The sequence below is a fragment of the Labrus bergylta genome, chromosome 1 (assembly GCF_963930695.1).
Source record: "Labrus bergylta chromosome 1, fLabBer1.1, whole genome shotgun sequence".
Classification (NCBI taxonomy): Eukaryota; Metazoa; Chordata; class Actinopteri; order Labriformes; family Labridae; genus Labrus; species Labrus bergylta.
In genome coordinates, this window is record NC_089195.1 from 36,472,256 (window position 1) to 36,487,875 (window position 15,620).

At 44.5% G+C, this 15,620-nt stretch overlaps 1 protein-coding gene and 1 pseudogene across 1 annotated transcript; one reads left to right on the plus strand and one right to left on the minus strand.

Annotated features, from left to right (window-relative positions):
- Positions 1-934: 934 nt before the first annotated feature.
- On the minus strand, positions 935-15,293 carry LOC110003942 (ESF1 homolog). The gene is made up of 12 exons (XM_029282611.2): positions 14,966-15,293; positions 14,693-14,806; positions 13,795-13,904; positions 13,545-13,697; positions 12,439-12,553; positions 12,098-12,305; positions 11,818-12,015; positions 11,492-11,619; positions 11,010-11,100; positions 3,262-3,356; positions 2,499-2,654; positions 935-2,192 (listed from the first exon to the last, which is right to left on the minus strand). The coding sequence occupies exons 2-12, from the start codon at positions 14,777-14,779 to the stop codon at positions 1,842-1,844; spliced, it is 1,692 nt and encodes a 563-aa protein (XP_029138444.2). The 5' UTR covers positions 14,780-14,806; positions 14,966-15,293; the 3' UTR covers positions 935-1,841.
- On the plus strand, positions 6,385-10,966 carry LOC136180493 (E3 ubiquitin-protein ligase TRIM39-like; annotated as a pseudogene).
- Positions 15,294-15,620: the final 327 nt, after the last annotated feature.

The window sequence follows — 15,620 nt, forward strand, 5'->3', positions numbered from 1 at the left end:
GGTTTGGAAACATGTTATCATTTTATAATGCCTAACACTAAAATACCTGAAGATGACTGTTTACATCAAAGACACTCTGTGTGTTTGTGACAACAGATTCATGTGAGCAGGTTTAATCTGTGATGAACCTTCTCTCTCACACTCACACACACACACACACACACACACACACACACACACACACACACACACACACACACACACACACACACACACACACACACACACACACACACACACACACACACACACACACACACACACACACACACACACACACACACACACACACACACACACACACACACACACACACACACACACACACACACACACACACACACACACACACACACACACCTAAAGTCTCTCTCTCTAATGCACTGATCCCAGGGCAGGTAGAATAACCTGACAAAGTTTCTATAACCTTGAACAGCAATATTAAAACATAATATAATAATCTCAAACAAAACATAATTATGCATGTTTTGTTCTGTAATGTTGTATACTTAAATATTTCCATGGGCCGACATGCAGTTTGCAATGACAGAGTTAACCCCTCTGCTTAATGTACTTATACATTTTATGTGTTAATATGCAGTTTTCTATACAAGTACCTTTTTTTGTCTTTTTTTCTAATCATACATTAGCCTATATATCCATGTGTTGAGTTATAGTGATGTCTGCACAATTAGTCCGGCCCACTTGAGGTCTCATTTGAACAAATCCGGCCCCCGACCCAATAGGACTTTGACACCCCTGCTTTAAGGGAAGCAGAATGTGGAGACTTGGTTTGATTGACAGCTCCAGGACGTGATGACTGCAGGGCGTTCTGCTGAATCCAAAGGACCAATCAGAAACACAGAATTCACAAGATGTTATGTTGTCATCTTCATTTGACCTGCAGATAAAATGATCCTCATGCCAGATCATCTTCACATCACAAACTTCTCTTTATTGGAACTCGAGTTACCAAAGAAACATTCATTTAAAGAAAGAAAACTTTTCACCACTTTAGAAACAGCGTCACTCTGTCACTCCCAATTCACACACACTCCGTGCACGCCGCGGTCTGTCAGCGCCGCGGTTTTTGCTCCATCGGGCGGCGCACTCTGCCCCCACTGGATCCTTCACAGGAGAACTACTCCGACTACGAGTGATGGAAAATACGATCAGGAGTCCGTATGTTGTGTTTTATTTTGAAATTGACAGCGCACTCTGTGCGTTTCCTCGTCTGACTTCCTGTCCAGCTTGACGCGTGCCTGCAGCGTGCTCCGTCAGAAACAGATTCACAGCGTGTTTGAAACGCGGCGCTCGCTGTGGAAACACGATCATTGAGTAGAGTGGCGGTGAGCTGCGGTGTAGTGCACGGCGCTGACCGTGCACGGCGCTGACCGACCGCGACGCTCTTGGAGTACGTGGAAACGGGGTAAGATGCTGACAGCTCACAGAAACATCAGCTCACAGCTGCTGGAGGAACAATCTCCCCCAAAGAAAGCTGAAATGTGAAAAGTGATTTACTAAAGTAAAAACCTCGGTGTCATGATGGTGAACGTGTTTCTTGAGGTCCAGGGCGTCGCTCTCTTCTTCTTCATGTGTTTGAAAATAACTGCAGGGCTTCTTTAAGAGTTCTGTGTGAAGAAACTGTCCAAATAAAACATTCTCACAGCATGTGATGCAGCACCATTCACTTTTTCCTGCACCTTCTTCTACTTTGTGGCGTCTCTTTCTGTATAAAAACATCAAACAGGAAGTAGAGTTCATCAGGAGAAACTGTTCCTGCAGGCTGGGACTTCTCCCAGTCTCTGCCGGTCTGCACACTTTTGTGTTGAGAGTTCCACCTACACCAGTTTCTGTTTCTTGCGAGCCTGAAACTGCTCCGTTTTGCTTTTAATCGACTTGACGAGCATAGACAGACTCGGGTCCATCGCTTTCTTCGAGGTGAGGTCGACCGCCGCCGCGGCGTCACGGTCCTTTTCCCGTTTCTTCCCCGCCACCTGCTTCCTGTCGGCTCCCTCCCCCTGATCTCTGAGCCCGTCCTCCAGGCGCCGCTGCTCCTCGTCTCTGCGGCGCTGCTTCTCCGTCAGGATGCTCTGCGTGGCGTTGGTCTTCTTGTAGCTGGGGTGGGAGGGGTCCAGGTTGAAGAGGTGGGAGGTGAACATGGCCTGGAAACGAGGGTCCTTCACATCCACCTGGACGCACAAACAGAGAGAGAGGGAGAATGTTACAACATCGTCATGACCACGATTTAGTCAACACAGAGCTAACAGCCTTCCTTTGACTCCATCACACCACGAGAGAGGGAAATGAACGTCTATATATTTATTTCTTCTTCAGGTCGACTGTTCATCTTTGAAATCAGATCAAAACACGTTAAACGGGACGATTGTGGTCAAAACAAAAGTTTGAACATTTAGCGGCCGAATGCTAAAGTCAAGTCCTGGAAACCGGAGGACATTCAGCTGGAGCAGCACGACCTGTGACATCATCACACCCACCTGGAATTGGTCTTCCTGCTGAAGCTCCTCCCCCTTCTTCTTCAGCAGCTTCTTCTTCTTCTGGCTCAGATTCTGCTGCTCCACGATCTTATCGTAATTAAAGTGTTTGTGTTTGGCTTCGTCGCCCTCGTCCTCCATCAGCAGGGCCATCTCCGCCTGCACACACACACACACACACACACACACACACACACAGAAAACACACACACACACACAGAAAACACACACACACACACACACAGAAAACACACACACACACAAACACACACACACACACACACACACACACACACACACACACACACACACACAGAAAACACACACACACACACAGAAAACACACACACACACAAACACACACACACACACACACACACACACACACACACACACACACACACAGAAAACACACACACACAGAAAACACACACACACACAGAAAACACAATCACACACACACACACACACACACACACACAGAAAACACACACACACACACAGAAAACACAATCACACACACACAGAAAACACACACACACACAAACACACACACACACACACACACACACACACACACACACACACACACACACACACACACACACACACACACACACACACACACACACACACACACACACACACACACACACACACACACACACACACACACACACACACACACACACGTTGAGATGCTGTCTTCAGGTGATATTTACAGATGTGATAAACTCACGTGGAGCTGCAGCCATTGACCTCTGACCTTTTGTTTCTCCAGCTCTTCTTCCTCCTCAGCGGTGCGCTCCTCCTCCTCCCCTTTCTTCTTCTTCTTCTTCTTCTTCTGTTGCTTCTTCACGTCTGCACACACACAAAACAAATCATGACCTGACACGCTGCAGAGCTCTGAAGATCAAACAATTCAATTCAGACACGTTAGAGACACGTGAGAGCATGAATAAAAACCAGGAAGAACACTTCAGGTTTACATCCCGAGACATCTGAGCTGTTTGTTCTTCTCACAGGTAACAAGACGAGGAAGAAGAATGAAGCTTTACTCTTCTATGTTGACCTTATTGTTTCAAACTAAACTCCATCACTGACAGTCTGTCAGCTGGGTTTATAAATACAGAAAATAATTCAATTCTGAACAACTCCAGAAACCACACAGGCCTGGTGGTGTCAGACCACTCCTACAGGACTCTCCTGCTACACTGCTGCAGAAACAACAGGTTTCCATGTAGACCTCTGACTGCTGCTATGACACACAACGACCACTAGATGGAGCCCAACATGAAGAAACAAGAAGTGATCAGTTCTGTTCTGCTGCCACAACAAGCACCAAACTCTCCTGATACATGAGAGTGACTGTAATAAATGAACTCGAGTATCTTATTCACAAAGAAGATACGACGACTTTAATGAGACTCTTCCTCTTCTCAGATCAGATCAGATCAGTCTATTGAAGCTGGTATTTCACAACAGCCCTGTGACTCAGAGGGAAGAAACAAGCTGCAGTTAGAGGCCGAGCCACAGCTGAGGGAGGAGAGCTTCAGCGTCACTCTGAAGAAATGAAACTTGAAGTTTGTCAGGGTGTCGACCACGCAGCCGTCCAGAAAGGTTTCCGTTTCTCTTCAAAGAAATTAAACTAACTTCATCCAATCTTTGTCAACGACACAGCAGAGTCTCTGCAAACACTGGTGAGTACAGCTGATCATGTTTACACTTTGAACAACCAGGATTTACACTCAACTCTTCATTTCACTCTCTCTTCATACTCCAGCTTGTTAAACTGTGTGTGTGTGTGTGTGTGTGTGTGTGTGTGTGTGTGTCTGTAACTGAGATTCATTCATTTGGACTTGAATTCATTTCTAAATTTCTGGTATCGTTGTTGTTCACTGATAACATCCTGCAGCCAAACTGAATTCTATTTCCTCTGGCTGTTTCACAGTAAAAGCCTTGACGTGGAGAAACCACAATGAGCCTTTTAATTTGAAGGAAGCAGAGAAGGAAGTGAAATTTGTCAGCAAAGATTTGTCAGCAGTAAAATCCTGCACTAAGAATCTGTCTGCATAACAGCAAAGTTCAAAATCAGCTGTTTCACCAGCAGAGGGCGCTCTAGCTTTACAATGCAGCAACATTGATCTTTGTTGTTCTCAGCTCGGTCAGAGTTAAAAACTGCACATTCATTCAAGATTACTTCACCAAAGGGGCGCTGGTGGTGCAGTGGTTAGTGCGCACGCCCCATGTATGGAGGCTATAGTCTTCCAAGTGAGCGTCCCGGCCTTTCTCGCATGTCATTCCCCGCTCTCTCTCTCTCCCTGATTTCCGACTCTATCCACTGTCCTATCTCTCAATTAAAGGCACAAAAAGCCCCAAAAATAATCTTTAAAAAAAAAAAAAAAAAAAAAAGATTACTTCACCAAATACTAAAAGAACATGAATTATTTCTGTCCCATAATTTGGACATTAGGAGTTGTTGGACAAAATACAGATACAGCGATATATTGTCGTCCTGAATCCTGAAACACAATTATCACATCACTGGTCCAAACCAGGGTGACCACATGTCCAGATTTGACCAGGACCGTCCCCTTTTCAAGTGTCCCGAGTCCCCACAAATATCTACAAAACACTAGTAAGTCCCAGTTTTGAACAGTCCCTGTCCCGGTTTTAACCGACCAAAACAACACACCATGCTTGTGACACTGATTTGTCTGTACATGTGTCAATCAATCTCGGAGTTGCAGCTGTCGCTTAGCTAGCCTAGTTTATCATGCTAACGGGACCTGCTGGGTAACGACAGGTAGGCGAGCTGTCATACTGAGAGGAAGTCAGCGTTTTCCAAAGAGCTGCAGGAGAGTTACAGCTTCCTTTGAAAAGTACCAGCCAATGAATAAGCTGCGTTTTACAATCTACTTCAGTCAAGCAAACGCCGCTGGCAACCAACTTAAACGAGCTGCTCAAGAGGAAACCTTTACCTGCCATCGTGTGTGATCAGTGCAGGTCACCGATCTGTGGATAGATGCATGTGGGTTTGCGGTAAAATTAAAGTGTCCCGATTTGGAGCTTTAAATATATGCTCACCCTATTGTTTACATCCAAGCAGTAGAGTGAGGAGAGAAGGCCCATTAACGAAGCTACAGGATCAGCTAGTGGCTGTTGGCTGCATTACACCTTAGACTCCAGCATGGGGAGCCAACATATGAAATACACACAGCCATGTTTACACACAGCCTTCTTCCAGGAGTAAACGTTGGTGCGTATGGCTGCAACTGCTCTCAGAGAGATCTATATTTCTGTTTGTCTGATGCTGTGCTGCTGTTGTAAGACCATCTGAACTACAGCTCACTCCGCCAACATTTGTCAGAGATCGGTATACATGACAACCAATAAAAATCCAGCCTCATCAGCCGGACAAGTAACCTGTTTCGTGATGCTCTCTCCGTGCCAAATCTGTATATTTTGCGAACCTCATCAGGTCGGTTGAAGGGAAAACAAGAACTCTGTTTTCCACTGTAAACACCATCTTGCGACCACCTGATATTCTCGCACCTATACTCCACTGCCCACTGTAACACCCTCATGACCTTTTACAATGCGAAAATCGAAAATATTCATCAGCAAATGTCCTCCATAAAACATGTAGCAGACAGTCGCTCTATCCAGCCTCTTCAGTTTTTAACTCCTAACTAATGATGATATTTCTAGTATCATTCAAAAATCCAAATATTCGACCTGTAAACTAGATCAAAGCCTGTCTACCCTCTCTGTCCTCTTTAATAACTGACATCATCCAGGCCTCTCTCACTTCTGGTCTTGTTCCATCATCTTTCAAAAAAGCTGCAATAACTCCGACAGACTAGCTTCAATCGGATTCACTGGCACCTCCCTCACCTGGTTCAAGTCATATATCTCCGGTCGCACTCAGTTTGTTCATCTCAAAAACTTCAGGTCGCATATCTCCCCAGTCACTATACCTTCAAATAAAACACACCAAAACACATTATTATATATTTGCCTATTCTGTCCCTTCTTATTATTGCTGTTTGTGTTTTTCTTTAGTTGATTGTGTTCTTGTTTTAACCTTTGTCTGTAAGGGGATCTTAAGTGACCTGAAAGGCGCCCATAAATAAAATGCATTATTATTATTATTATTATTAAGTACAAAATATGTGTTTGGTGGATTCATAATTCTGTTGCAAACTAGCGATGATGACGTTTAAACGTTTAGTCGATTAACCCGGCACATGACGCTGAGCACAACATGCAGAATAAGAAGCAAAACCTCAGCAAATCGAGTCTGAACTTTAGAATCAGGCCTGCAATACGAATGATTTTTTCATTCTTACCAACACAGGGCTCCACAGAAGGATGTACTCGCATCATTAACTGAACATCTGTAACAAACTTTGATCAGTCAATCCTTCATCCCTTCTTTCCAGTTTCCAAACAATAAATCATGTAAATTAATTAAATCTTATTCTTTCTTTCACTCTGTGTAGATATGGCTGCTGCAAACTATCATTGGTCTGAGGATCAGTTTCTCTGCTCCATCTGTCTGGATGTGTTCAATGATCCTGTCACCATACCATGTGGACACAACTTCTGCAAAAATTGCATCACTGAACACTGGAACACCAGCGACCAGTACAGGTGTCCAATATGTAAGGAAGCTTTTACCAATAGACCTAAACTGAGGGTCAACACTTTCATCTCTGAGATGGTTGGTCAGTTCAGAGACAAAGCTCAGCAGGAAGCCAGCAGCAGCAGCAGCTCAGAGCTACAAGAGTCCAAACCAGGAGAAGTTCTCTGTGACGTCTGCACTGGACCCAAACTGAAGGCCCTGAAGTCCTGCTTAGACTGTCTGGTCTCCTACTGTGAGACTCACCTGGAGCCTCATCTGACAGCTTCACGTCTGAAAAGACACCAGCTGATCGACCCTGTGGAGAACCTGGAGGACAGGATGTGTATGAAGCACGATAAACCTCTGGAGCTGTTCTGTAAGACCGATCAGACCTGTGTCTGCATGCTCTGCTCTGTTTTAGACCACAAGACACACGAGTTTGTTCCTCTGAAAGAAGAATATGAAGAAAAGAAGGCAGAGCTGGAGGAGACAGAGGCTGAAATTCAGCAGATGATCCAGAAAACTCGACTGAAGATTCAAGAGATCAAACACTCAGTGGACCTCAGTAAGGACGATGCAGACAGAGAGATGGCAGAAGGTGTTCGAGTCTTCACCGCTCTGAAGGAGTCTGTTGAGAGAGGCCAGGCCGAGCTCATTGACACGATCGAAAAGAAGCTGAAAACAACAAAGAAACAGGCCGAAGCTTTCATCAAAGAGCTGGAGCAGGAAATCTGTGAGCTGATGAAGAGGAGCACTGAGGTGCAGCAGCTCTCACGCTCTGAAGACCACCTCCATCTAATCCAGAGAGTCCAGTCTGTTAACTCTGCTCCACCCACCAAAGACTGGACAGAGGTTAATGTCTGTCAACCACTTTATGAGGAGACTGTGAGGAACGCTGTGGCTCAGCTGGAGGAGACCTCAGTGAAGAGATGAAGAAGTTGTTGGATCAAGCTGAGCTGAAGAGAGTCCAGCAGTATGCTGTGGATGTAACTCTTGATCCTGATACAGCACAACCTGATCTCATACTGTCTGAAGATGGGAAACAAGTTCATCATGGTGACGTGACGAAGAATCTTCCAGACAACCCAGAGAGATTCTCTCTTTGTGTTAGTGTTTTAGGAAAGCAGAGTTTCTCTTCAGGCAGATTTTACTTCGAGGTTCAGGTTAAAGGAAAGACTTGTTGGTTTTTAGGAGTGGTCAGAGAGTCCATCAACAGGAAGGGATTAATCACACTGAGTCCTGAGGAGAGTTTGTGGTCTATATGTTTGAGAAATGGAAATAAGTACACAGCCCTTGATGACCCTCCAGTCCGTCTCTCTCTGAAGTGTCGTCCTGAGAAGGTGGGGTGTTTGTGGATTATGAGGAGGATCTGGTCTCCTTTTATGACGTGGACTCTGCAGCTCTGATCTACTCCTTTACAGACTGCTCCTTCACTGAGAAACTCTTACCTTACTTCAGTCCCTATCTTAATAAAGGAGGCAAAAACTCTGCACCTCTGGTCATCTCTCCTGTCAGTGTGAAATAATCACTTACTTTCTATATTGATTTGACTTCAAAAGAACAAGGCTACATAGTCTTTGTCAACACTATATTTTACATCTTTCTTGAACAGAATCTGCTGTTCTTGAGGTATTAAACACCTGGGATTGATTCTTAATCTTCTTCTGTAAATATACACAACTTTTTTTTAATCAGAAAGGACCCATGAAGATTATTACAATTATTGATTGCCGTAGTGAGTTTTGGTCCTTCCTACCATTTATCTGTTTCTTAATGATTTGGGGGCCTTTTATTTTGAAGGCTGGTTTGCTTCTTACCTGCTTAAGACTGGATAGCGCCGGTAGGTAGGCTATCAGTGCGTTATTGATGGAAACTTGTCGTCATCCTCTCACATCTTATCAACCAGCTGGTAGGCGTACAGTGTATTTTGTCGATTTGATTGTGAAGTGTGGGTACAGCAATCCTGCTAACAACGTAGCTGTGCTAGAATAAATGCTAGCATTAAGCTTAGCCATGCTATTTTAGCCACTAGCTGTTAGCCATTTGGTCGTTGAATTTTGTATCTGTTTCTGACATAATAAAGGTCATAGTATTAAAGGTTTTCAGGTTATGGATTGTATTTTTTGGTGTAATAAGTAAATGGGTGAACAGATCTTTTTTTTTATTATTAGTGCTGGGTATGAAAAAAAACTTTTAGCACTGAATTTTTTCCCAACTCTTTTCGCGCGATTGGGCAAAGGTAGAGGAAGTGTTTCACAATATTTTCAGGATTGAGAGAAGAATTACAGCCATGCTTAGGTATGGTAAATGGACTTGAGCTTGTTTAGTGCTTTTTAGTCTTCTGACTACTCAAAGCGCTTTTACACCGCAGGTCCCACATACACATTCACACCCTGATGGTAGAGGCTGCTGAGTGAAGAGACCATCAGAAGTTACTAATCCCATTCATACGCCACCGACGAAGCAGCGGGAGTAACTCGGGGTTAAATGTCTTACCCAAGGACACATCAGACGTCAAACCCCCGACCTTCCGGTTGACAGATGACCAACTCTACCAACTGAGTCACAGCCGCCCCTATATGGTATAACGCCTTACTGAGACTAGACCATAGACTAGTCTGTTGTTTTTGAGTAGTGGGCAATTGTTTCCAGCTCTGCTTCTAGCTTATTACGATGTGGGGATCTGTATTAAGCTAAGTTAACACATACCTGGCATCCACGGTTTTGATTATCCCCTTAAAGCCGTCTCTTTTGGCTGTATGTAGCAGGACCATGTCTTTGGCCAGATAGAAGGTTATTGCATATGTGACCTTGTTCCAATGTTGGCTTAGCTTCTCATAGGCAGTCCTTCGAGCCAACACTTGCTCAGACATTCTTGGTATTCCAAGACTTCCTTTCTGCTGACGTGGTGGGAGCAAATTGCTGGTGTTGCCTCCTCCAGGAACAACTGTAGCTCGAGAACTTTTGCAATAAATGGTCGTTTGGTCCACGTCTGATTTTATTTTAAATCTGAAAAGCCTCCACAGAATAGACACAGCTCTTCTCTTCAGCACAAGTTCTTCTTGTGTGCCTTCATTTCCGTTTCTTCGATCTCCAACATGTCCATCCGTCTTCTCCACTTGAAAGCTAAATGCTACTGCTAGCACAGATCGTAGTTGTGGCGATGTATCCGATCATGCCTTTCAGCGGTGCCGAAGTGAAAAGGGTTTACTCTTCTCTTCTCTCAAGAGAGTAAACAACCATTTTTTCAGCCATTATTTGTCTGTATTGTGATATATGAAATTAAAATTCATATCATCGGTAAACTGCCCAGCACCTTTTATTTTACTGTTTTTTACCGGGTAAATGTATCAAATGTTTTCAATACTTTAATGACCCATACAATAAACCTTCATCTGTTGTCATGTTTTTATGTTGAAAATGTTTCACTATCTCTGCTTGAATATGTGGTTTTACTTTTGATGGTTATCGTAAAATCCAAGGTGTAAGACGCATTTGTAGCTGTACACTACGCTGAACAACAGAAATCGTCACGCAGGACGACAGTTTGAACCTTTTCTTCTCTCCTTCAACATCGGACTGCGTCTTATATTCTGGATTTTACGGTATTTGTATTTTTCTTTGTTTTCTTTATAAATATCTTACGGTGTGTTTGTGGAAACTATTGCCATGGTATAAAGTGAATAAAAGTTCATAAACCATCAGACTAAAGAAGAATCCATTGCCCTACTCGGGACGCTTCACTAATCCTTCATAAATAATAGATCATTTGCTTTAACTATTCTTCCTCCTTTGTGCCTGTGTTTTATGATGGTCCAAATAAATCAAGAAAACAAACCCTTCATACTAACGTATTGATAAACTGATTAATTGAAAGTACTGATTACCTGAAGCAGCGAGCTCCTCTGCGAAGAAGGGGTCGCTGAGATCGACGTCTGGAGGAAGCTCATCCTCACTGAGCTCATCGTCACTCTCTCCCTGAGACAAAAAGTAAAAATCTGAATCATTAATAACTTTGTGACATACATCATTACAGGTTTGTTGTTTACATGTGTGATCCATAGACTGTGAATATTAATGGATGAAGCCTGAGTTTTAAACCTCCTGACAAACCGTTACACCGCGCCCACCTGTCAATCAGGTCAGCTACACGCCTTATTGTGAATAACTCTTATCCTTCATCAATTCATTTGAACCAGGCTGTAAACATGTTCATCTCTGCTGTAAAAACAGGCTTTTTAGAATGGGTGTGTATGTGACTTCCTGTGCTTCTGCAGCCAGCCTCTAGTGGACACTCGAGGAACAGCGTCAGCTTTACTTTTCAACACCATCACACTACTCGGTGTGATCACCTGTCGTCCTCTCTCACCTGTTTCCTCTGACTTTTCTTCTGCTTCTTCTTGTCTTTCTTCTTCTCTAAAAACTCCTCCCACGGCGTCAGGTTGTCCTTCCCCTCCATCTTCTTCTTCACCAGCTGCTCCGTCGTCTCCCTCAGACCTGCACACGCAGACAGCAAAACGCATTAACTCACTCGTTAAGGAAATAATGGAATTTCAAACATGCGATTTGAATTTTTTTTATAATTCGACAGCCCTAGTCTTTATGCAAGGTTTAGATATTCAAAGTGTACTACTCTTTTAATGTTAATGAGTGTTTGATCCATCCTGCCTGCTGACATTAAAGGTACCCTCATACCTGGCACCCAGGTGATCTCCATCTCCATGTCTTTGTCCTCCTGCAGCTTCTTCTCTTTGTCCTGGATTCCTTTGAGCAGCTCTCGGTACTTAGAGATCTGCTCCTCGCCGCTCTTCTTCTTCTTCTTCTTTTTCTTCTTCTCGTCCTCTTTCTGGGGTTTCTTCTCCACCTTCAAGACCGGCTCTTCAGTCTGTTTGGCTACAAAACGAACAAAACGTCAGAAAAAGCTCAAAGTTCATCTCACAATAAAGCCGCGGTAAAGCGTCTTTAACCGTCTCACCGTCTGTCGCGTTGTCGTCCTCGTTGTCTTCTTCGTTCTCCTGCTCTCCAAACACAAACCCTCCTTCCTCTCTCTCCTCTTCAGAGTCTTCGTCGCTGGAGGAGGCCAGGTAGGCGTTGAAATCCATGTCCAGCAGCTCCTCTTTGTTGAACTTTCTGTTCATGGCGGTCACTCGATCGTGGTCCGTCTCATCCCACGTCAGCTGAACCTGATGGGTTAAACACGGAAACATCAGCGTGAACGTCATGCATTTGTCAGTGAGCGGGTTTTGTTTTGAAGCTCTGTCCGTCTTTTATTTGAGCTGATGAAAATAAACCGTTATTCGCAGCCCGTTGTCTCACCTTTGACGTCGTGGTGGCTGATGAGGTAAACACTTTTGGCGTGTAAGCCGACAGATTCACGTCCGTCGCCACGTCTTTGGGCTCCTCGTCGAACTGGACATCATCAGGAATAAACCTGTTCAAGAAAGGTTTGAGATTCAATCATACCGTTTAATCTCTTCCTGATTACTTTAACTGTTTGATATTTGATGACGCTCCTCTTGTGTCTAAGATTGTTAAGATTTTAGATATTTTGGTACCACATCAGTAAGATCAGTGAGATGTGCGAAATGACACAGTGAGCTTACTATCTGATCATTAAGGAAACATGCTATGTTGAAGTGCTGGCTTCTCTGACAACAATGCAGCAGCCAGTATGTCCTCCTTCTAACTTTACATTCTGCTCCTGAATGCTCTGGATTTGTCTGGACCAGAGAAGGTAGGCGCTTTAAGACCCCCCCACACGGCCGTTTTGGACGCCCCTCAGTTTGTCAGATATGAGAGCAGTTATCAGGTCAACAGGTGTTGCAGCGATGGAAGCGGACAAGAGAAGTGGTTCAGATAGAAGTGATTGTACCCGACCTAAAAAGCCTCTGCATGTTTCTAATAAGCTCCACGAGCAGAAACGTGCTCAAACTAGGATCAATATTGGAGATGCTTTTGAAAAATGGAGAGAGGTTAGAACACAGAAAGGTTTACAGACCCATGCAGAGCTGGATAAACACTGAAGCTTCAGAGTCCACCACATGGTGGCCTGAGTGAGCATCCACTCTAGAGAGGAGGGGGGAGACAGCTCTCTACAATGTTTAGAATTTAGACTGCAGTACCCATTTTAAGCACTAGGTGTCAGAGTTACATACTGCTCCTTTAAAACGATAAATTCTCTTTTCTAAAAACATCATCTTTTTTAGAAGACAGGTGTGCAGGACAGGAATTAATCCCCCATAAACTACAGGTTACCTCCTGCACACGGTCTTAACGTGCACACTGTGAAATGATTCAGAGGACTTTTATGTTTGTTGTCATGGTATCGAAACATGTACTGATAATATGTCATTTTTACTAGAATCGTATCGAGTTTGAAGTTCTGGTATCGTGACGACCCTACTCCCGTCTCCTCCTCTCACCGCAGGTCAAGGACTGAGCAGCTGCTCTCGTACTCGTAGCCGTCACACTCTTCGTAGATCTTAGCCGCCGTGTCAACAGAGTCACACTCCACCACGGCGTAGTAATACTTCAGACGCTTGAACTGGTAATCCCGCATCTTCTCCCTGTAAACCCTGAGAGGAGAAACACACACACACACGCACAATAAACACACACACAGTTTTTTGAAGACTCCGTCTGTGTGACTTTTTAAACTTTGTCTTTATTTACTTCTCCTCCTCGGTGTCGTTGTCCGAGTCGTCGGGCAGAGCTCTCAGCTCCAGCGGTCCCTGGGTCTCCTCTGACTTCACACGCTCCTTTCCAAACTCTGACGGGTATACCTGGAGAGTGAACAATACCCAGCATGCAATGCGGTTTATCTCTCTTACACACAACAATCTCCCTTCCACAAGTGGTTAAATCTAAATAATACTTCCAACATATATTGGTGCAAAACTCCTGATATTTCCTCCTCGTATTTATTCTGCAGAAAGTCAGAGTGATCTGATGTGAGAACGCAGCAGGATATAATCAGGAGAATTCACCTGGAGCCAGTGGGAGGGGCCAGTGGGAGGGGGTGGTGACCTTTATTCCCTGTGATCGCTGCACGACCATAGACTGTCTGCACGCCACCTCTACCATCTCTGTACTCTAATGAACCTGCTGCTGCATGTTTCCTGTTCTCCAGCATGTTCTTCTCCACTCTTTAGTTCACATTGTAAAATAAATATAAATAGGAAAAGTTAACCCTTTCTGCTTTGTTTAAACCTGCACAGATTTCAAAGATTTTAGGAGAAACGTTGTCGATCTCTCTGACAGCTTAAGTTACTTTTTAAATTAACAGAGCATGTGAAGAGGTTTTTAAATTAAAGTAAGAACTTTAACAGTTTCTAAACTTTAGGAAGTGGGACATTTTCCACCCTGAGTTTTGCCTCTCAGGCTAAAAACAGGCCCTGGATCTGGAGAGGTGTTTGCTGGAGCTTCTGGAGGATATGTTTTTTTTTAATCCGTGCAAACTTTGAGAATGTTTTAAAGAATCTGAAAATGTGGGCAGAAAAAGTTTGCGTGGTAATCCTAAATTTCTTCTGGCTGTGAGTCGTCGTCTTTGTGTGTTCAGAGAAGTTTTTACCTTGACCGACAGCACAGCTCCTCCTTTAGGGAGGAAGGAGTTGAACAGAGCGAGCAGGTCTTTGGCTTTCATCCGGTCCCAGTCCATGTTACAGACGGCCAGCCGGGCGGAAACCTGAACACACACACACACATAAGACTTTGGGGTCAAGCGTACCCTGACCTGGTCCCAGGTCCCTGTTGTGAAACCCTTAAACACAATCATCTAACTAAACATCCTTGTCTTGTGTCTGAAGTGTTAAACGAGCTGACACTTTTCCACGCTCTTCCTCACCTCGTCACTCCGCGGAGCGTCCTTACACAGCTCGCCCCAGTTGTGTTCGATCTCCTCTTCCTCCTTCTTCAGGAGGGCCTCCACCTCGTCTTCATCGTCCTCGTCTGAGCTCGTCTCGACGTTTCCCTTCCCTCTGGCCAAATCCGGCCCGCTGTCACTGTCCTCCTCCGAGTCCAGCCCGGACTCCGCCTCCGAGTCTGAGTCGCTCGCCTCATCGCTCCCGTCTTCTGCAACATCCTCATCATCATCATCCTCCTCCTCACTGCTGTCGGCGACTCTGTCTCCCAAGTCGACGTCCTCCTTCTCTGCAGATTTCTCCTCTTCATCTTCATCATCTGAAGAAAATAATAAAAAGTGGTAAAGAGTCCATCAAAACTATTCCCATTTATACACTGCCGAGGAAGCAGTGGGAGCAACTCTGGGTTAAATGTCTTGCCCAAGGACATATCGGACATGTGGCTGCAGGAGCTGGGGATTGAACCCTCGACCTTCCAGTTGAGAGACAACCGACTCTTCCAACTGAGCCACTACTCATTTTATAACAGTCAAGTATTTGGTACTATTCAGCTGTGCTCCCACCGTTTTCTGTGAATGCACCATTGTGACCTCAAGAGGGAGAAAAGATGGTAAAAAGTGGCGCCGCCAGCATGGTCAT

Bases quoted from the DNA above. Each gene is read 5' to 3' on its own strand.
- LOC110003942 (XM_029282611.2), bottom strand. From the start codon at position 14,779: ATGGACTGGGACCGGATGAAAGCCAAAGACCTGCTCGCTCTGTTCAAC. The intron at 13,905-14,692 runs GTAAAAACTTCT...TTCACTCTCCAG, and splicing joins GAGCTGTGCTGTCGGTCAAG to GTATACCCGTCAGAGTTTGG. The intron at 2,193-2,498 runs GTGGGTGTGATG...TTGTGCGTCCAG, and splicing joins AGCAGGAAGACCAATTCCAG to GTGGATGTGAAGGACCCTCG.